Raw genomic sequence first — 6,294 nt, forward strand, 5'->3', positions numbered from 1 at the left:
AAGAAATTTTATCAGAACATTTAAAAATTAAAACAGAACTAGGATTAAGACCCCCCGCGTTGCGGGGGTTGTGTAATCATAGGCGAAGCTCATATTTTGGTGATCGAGAGTATCTTCTGGATTTTGATAATCATCTCATCACAGCTTCAAAAGATGATTAACTATTTCAAAGTTCAGTTTCAAATCATCATAGCATAAACGAATTAAAATAAATCAATGGTATAAAATGAAGGCTCAGATCTCCAATACGGTTGCAACATCAAATAACGGAGCGCTATAAACACAATGTACAAACAACATAAGCAGAATGAGTCATAAAAGTTGTCGGCAACCAATATCATCATAGTCTAGATGGAAAGCCACCCCCACTGAGTCACACGCGGACACGGCCAGAGCTTCTGCATCTTATCGGGTTAGCTTATTATGCAATTTATGCACAAACTTCATATATGCATCTTAATTCAAATTATACATAGCACATCTGCTTTTGAACCATAAGTGACGTGTGGCATAATCCCCATTTAAATAAAAAAGGAACATGTCCAAAACTACCACAATTTCAAAGACATAGCAGTAGCTCCACATGCCATACTTATTAATAACTATATGTTATTGCTTCCGGTATGAGTCCAGTAAGCAAAAATCCTTTTCTAGTTCACCAATTTTGACACACATATCACAATACATAGAATGCCATATACTAATATGACATGTCTTCAAAACAAAGCCATCAAATAGACCAACAAACAAGCGATAACAATGAGATGAAGTCCACACGCATTCGAACAATCGCTTTCTCGCGAAAATAATGGAAGTCGTCATAGCATACACCAAATGTTAATCAAGTGAAACATCTAAGCAGAATTGAAAACCCCCAAATGTGAAGACCACGTGCTTAGATTGGTCGTAAACGATTACCATAGCATAACAAACCCAAGACTAAGCAACATTCAAATGACAATCGAATTAGACAAAAATGATTTCAGAAACTTGAAATGTAACTTAAATTGCTTGAGGCTCAGATCTCTGTTATGGTTGCAACATAAGTTGCCATCCAAATAACGAAACGGAGCGTCATCATAACCTAGACATTAGATTCAAGTAATAAAAGAAGAACAACATAAAGCACCAGCCACCAACGCAGCAATAGACAGCCAGAATGGCTGTCACCGTGGCAGCCATTCAAACAATGGTCTCTATTTACAAAAGGAAAAAGAAACAGGAAAGCTTTGGGTATATCACACGTGGAGATATGATGATGACTCATCTGTTCAAAGTATGCAGGTGTCGCATACTTAAGGTTAAGAGAATTGTATAACAAACTAAGCACATAGTACAAACAGACAATGCTTTAGAAGTTGTCTTTTAATATATAGTATAGTATAATAACTATAATCTTATACAAACACGAATTTAAACACTTTGTATACGTAAAATTATTACTTCTAAACACTTTATAAACCTAGAAAATGATATCTTTGTAGCTATGCATCCATATCCATAATGTATCGATGCACATTATGTGTAACCCGGTTACAATCTCCCCTCAAAAGTATACATTTTTTTTTATAAATGTTGGGATAACAATGCTTGGAATTTAACTAATCCATTGGTTTTGATAGAAAATGCTATCTTATAAAATTAAGATTTTATATAACAAAATGATGTTCAAATATCTTGGCAAAGGATTTTATAAATATTTAAAAAAGAAAATTGGAGATATGAATTTCAAACTAAAGAGACGACTAGATTTTCTTTTAATGGTTCGAAAGACAAATTTTTCCTAAAAAGATTAAAAAAAAAGTCAAGACATAAAAGAATGAATCAACTTATTTACCATTTTCCGGTATACAAAAGGTCTCTCTTTCAAAAGTGGTAAAAAGTTTCTTGAACAGGACTAGGATCAAATGAACATCTTTTTAAGGTCAAAAAGAAGTCCAAATCTTATAAAAATATAAAAACATTTATAAAAGTGGACAAGACTATAGACAACGTTTATAAAAGACAACATAGACTGGACGTCCACCGACCGACCTTATTTGCAACCGTAGAAGGTCAAGAACATTTGCCGGGGTTTTGTGTTGCGTCTATAAATTGAAGCATTTCGAAACCATTTTTGTTACCCCTTTTACTTTAACCATTCACATATACTTTATTTATCAATAATACAAAATATTTGTATTCATCATCACATTTGTTAGGATACTTGCTTTCAACCTCAACTCATCTATCACAATGTCCGAAAACAACCCCAACACAAAATCTAACCACAAAGTACATTTTCAAACACTAAATTTGGTGACAAAAACTTTTGAATCAAATCATGATAACATGGAGCTTTCATTTTCAACTCATAAATTCAAGAATTTTAATTAATTACTACTTCAAATTCACATAATGAGTAGGATGTTTTGATGGTCCTTTCATTAAACAAACACAAGAACCTTCAACCTTGTACTCACTTCTTTTTACATTTAATGATAAACTCATGTACATTGTACTTCCTCTTCCAAAACTAATCATCAACAATCTCCCACCTAGATTTTAACCTTTGCAGTCGGCCCGAAAAGTACAACCATACAAGCGCACGTTACAACCACAAAACAAGAACCAAAAAGACCTAAAGTTGAAGACTTTTAAGCTCTTAATGACCCTCCAAGATCAACGGGTACGAGTGGAATAAACGAATGCAATACGTCTGTGATCAACGGTCTGTAACTCGGTTCGGGTTGCACACAAAGCACGGCTACCGCAGCAACCTATCACAAAAGTGTATGATTTAAATAACTATTTTTAAATGTATAAAATAACAAGTATTATAAGTTAATTGTTACGAACTTGATATAAGTGCTTCAAATCCATTGTATCTCTAATCACGGGATCAACAATGTTTGGAAGCTTTGACCGGTCGGTTAGCTGAGGCATTGCCTGTTTATGAAATATTGAAATGAGCATTTTAAAAACTTATTTAACTTTATAAAAAATGAGTTATGATTTTATAAATGATAAAAATGCATACCCATGTGACGATAGATTGAAATAAAGACGGTGACATTTTCTCAACCGGTTTTCTCCCGATTAAAAGCTCGAGAAGTATTACTCCAAACGCATATACATCACTTTTATCCGTAAGTTTACCTGTGAAATTTAACTATGATAAATGAATACAAAAGGTAATAATAATAATAATAATAATAAAAAGGAAATACATTTTTGGGGACTTTAATATGCATTATAGCGTACCTTCGGAAAGGTATTCGGGAGCCAAATAACCGGAAGCACCCGAAAGCTTAACTTTGTTATTGGCATGGAGCTCAGTGGTAGCAAGTGCAAAATTAGAAATCTGAAATAAGTTTAATGCAATTAAGTAAATTGACTTCAAATCAATGCACATTTGATTCTTGGTATATAAAGGTTCTTACTTTAGCATTGAAATTGGAATCTAGATAAATGTTTGATGATTTAAGATCTTTGTGAATCACAGGTGGATTGCATCTTTCATGAAGATACTCTAGTCCACTGTTAAATAAATAATAATCTACATAAATAATTTAAAAAAAAAAGAGATAATTATACAAGATCATATAACAGATGATTATTAGAGAATTATACCGAGCAATATCAAGCGCGACTTTCATTCTCCGAAGCCAGGTTAACGCTGTACCATGAGACGGTCCTAATGGTATAATATTAACACAAATGGAAATAATTTAACCTTAGATTTTGTGTGCAAATATGTAAAATGCAAAAAGGAGAAAAATATATTTTTTTTAAAAAAAAAGCAACAAACTTAAAGAAAAAAGCAACCAGCTTTACAAATTACCAAAAGTGTGGCTTTTAAGTTTTAACTTAAAGAAAAATTACCATGCAGTTGTAACTCCAAAGAACCTTGATGCATCATTTCATATACCAAAAACCGAGTGTCATCGTGCACACAATAACCCAAAAGATTGATGATATTTTGATGCTTGAGTTTACCTAACCAATCTACTTCATTCTGCAAACAAGTTACATAAGTTAATTGGTAAGATTAAGTAATGAACCAGTGATGCAATTAAGAGTTTATTATCTGTTAACAAAATTGACCTCGAATCCTTTTTGGGCATCAGGTTCTCGACCATGGAGCCGTTTTACAGCCGCAATAAAATGATCGTTAAACCGAGCTTTGTAAATATTCCCAGATGATTCCATTCGGACGATATTATCTTCATGAAAGTAGTTGGTTGCAGATTTTAACCACTCGTAGTCAATATCGGTTACCGAGCCTTTTCTACCAGTGATTCTTGGAGTGAATTTATCCAAGATTGGGCCTAATGACAACCCTTTTGAAGCATCTATATAAAAAGAGCTATGCAGTTAATGCGGAAAAATATCGGATATAGGTCAATGACCAATACGTGAGATATCGATTATTTAAATTTATATATATATATATATATATATATATATATTAAAAAAAATTGACACACTTAAAAATTTATAATATTAATATAGTAAATAATTAGTTCATAATGTTATTTTAAGTAAAAGGTAATAGTAAAAAAAACACCTTGGCTTTTTGTGTTTTTGATTGTGTTGAGAGGTTGTGAATGCTTTTGTTTGAAGATCCAAAAACAGAACAAGAACAGCAAAATTCCAGCAAGGAGAGTTGAGGCAATAATGAGAGCAACAAGAATCTTTTTGTTCAAATCCTCATGGTGAATTACTTTGATCTCTGACACTCCTGTTTCACCAAAGAGTTCAAAAAAACAATCTTTTAGCAAAAGCAAAACTTGTATCACAAACATATTACCATACCCCTTTAAGCTTTGGGTCAGTCAAAAATTCAAATAAATATCATGTAATAAAAAGGTTAAAAAGTCATCACAGATTCACATCATCAAAAGGTCAAAAAAAACATAAGTTCATTGTAATTAACTCATTGAGGCATTTCATCAAACACCTAGACTGCATTTAACACATTTAATATTCACCCTCCACTTCACCGGAATATTAACAGACCAGTATCATTAACTCACAAAGACAACATAAAGCTCAAGTAAAAAAAAAACCCAGCATCAAAAAGTCAAAAACTTTAATCCATTTTCACTGAGGCATTTCATCAAACACCTAGACTGTATTTACCACATTTAATATTCACCTTCCACTTTACCATAATCTTAACAGCGTACCATTTACATCTCACAAAGACAACATAAAACTCAAGTAAAACAACACCCATCATCAAAACATCAAAAAAATAAGTCCATTTTCACTGAGGCGTTTCATCGAACACTTGGACTGCATTAACCAAACCAAGCATTTTCCTACACTTTACCGGAATTTCAACAACAGGGTATCATTCACCAGTCACACACACAGCTCATAATGAAACTAACACCAGTTTACCTGGAGAATCAGCTTGATTTTCAGTGGGTATCTGAGGAAAAGGTGGTTTTTTCTCAGTCGGAAGAACAGGGTCTGTAACAGAAGGAAGAGGTGGGTATGTTCTGGTAGCGGTGACTGGGATGAACACTTGAGGTATACAAGAGAAGACCCAGATGGGAATTATTATTATTATTATTGCTATCCAGTTGTTGAAATGAAGATTAATAAGATTCATTGTGTGTAAATTGGTGGCCGTATTCAAGAATGTTGAAGAAGAAACAAGAGAAGTGAAGAGAAGGATATGTTGTGTTTGGTGTTGAATGTATTGTATGTGGTTTTTTTAGCTTTTGAATAGAATATTAGTTTATCCTTAAACCGCAGGAGATTTTCGTCCTTCAAATTTCTCCATCGAATTCTCGGTGTACCTTTCTTCTCTCGAACAGTCAGCTTATTTCTGAAGGCTATATCTGAAGGAAATCAAAGCTTATTTCTGAAGGCTATAGAGGGGAGGAGGGGTAGAGGACGACCGAAATTGACTTGGGATGAGAGGATTAGGCATGATTTGATAGACCTAAACCTCTCCGAGGACATGGTTGAGGATAGGAATGCGTGGAGAAGTAGAATTAAAGTTAAGGATTTTTAGAGAGAATTGAATACCTTAGGGCTTAGACTTTACTTATTTAGGTCACATACCATAATGGTATTTCCCTTACATATATTATTATTATTATTATTATAATTATTATTAGCTTTCATATAGCCGTTAAACTGTGATCTTATTATTAATATTATTATAATTAGTAGTAGTTTTTATATAACTGTTAAACTTTGATTTCCTTTATTTTGATTCATACACATGTACTTAGAGCCGAGGGTCTCTCTGGAAGCCACCTCTTTATTCCTTTGGATAGAGGGGTGTGCCTACAT

General features: G+C 33.2%; 1 protein-coding gene across 1 annotated transcript; it reads right to left on the reverse strand.

The window, feature by feature from the left end:
* Positions 1-2,513: 2,513 nt before the first annotated feature.
* LOC143539358 (putative receptor-like protein kinase At1g80640) lies at positions 2,514-5,705 on the reverse strand. Its single transcript, XM_077032697.1, has 10 exons — positions 5,389-5,705; positions 4,550-4,723; positions 4,087-4,334; positions 3,865-3,997; positions 3,613-3,676; positions 3,423-3,519; positions 3,244-3,343; positions 3,020-3,138; positions 2,839-2,928; positions 2,514-2,759 (listed from the first exon to the last, which is right to left on the reverse strand). The coding sequence occupies exons 1-10, from the start codon at positions 5,600-5,602 to the stop codon at positions 2,637-2,639; spliced, it is 1,362 nt and encodes a 453-aa protein (XP_076888812.1). The 5' UTR covers positions 5,603-5,705; the 3' UTR covers positions 2,514-2,636.
* Positions 5,706-6,294: the final 589 nt, after the last annotated feature.

The sequence above is a fragment of the Bidens hawaiensis genome, unplaced genomic scaffold (genome assembly GCF_021521415.1).
Source record: "Bidens hawaiensis isolate Kalapana, Puna unplaced genomic scaffold, B.hawaiensis_p1.1 tig00011861_1, whole genome shotgun sequence".
In the NCBI taxonomy this organism is placed as follows: domain Eukaryota; kingdom Viridiplantae; phylum Streptophyta; class Magnoliopsida; order Asterales; family Asteraceae; genus Bidens; species Bidens hawaiensis.

Coding starts and splice junctions, on each gene's coding strand:
- LOC143539358 (XM_077032697.1), bottom strand. CDS start 5,602: ATGAATCTTATTAATCTTCATTTCAACAACTGGATAGCAATAATAATA. Junction 3,677..3,864: donor TTTGGAGTTACAACTGCATG/GTAATTTTTCTT, acceptor TTATACCATTAG/GACCGTCTCATGGTACAGCG. Junction 3,520..3,612: donor GTCGCGCTTGATATTGCTCG/GTATAATTCTCT, acceptor TTTATTTAACAG/TGGACTAGAGTATCTTCATG.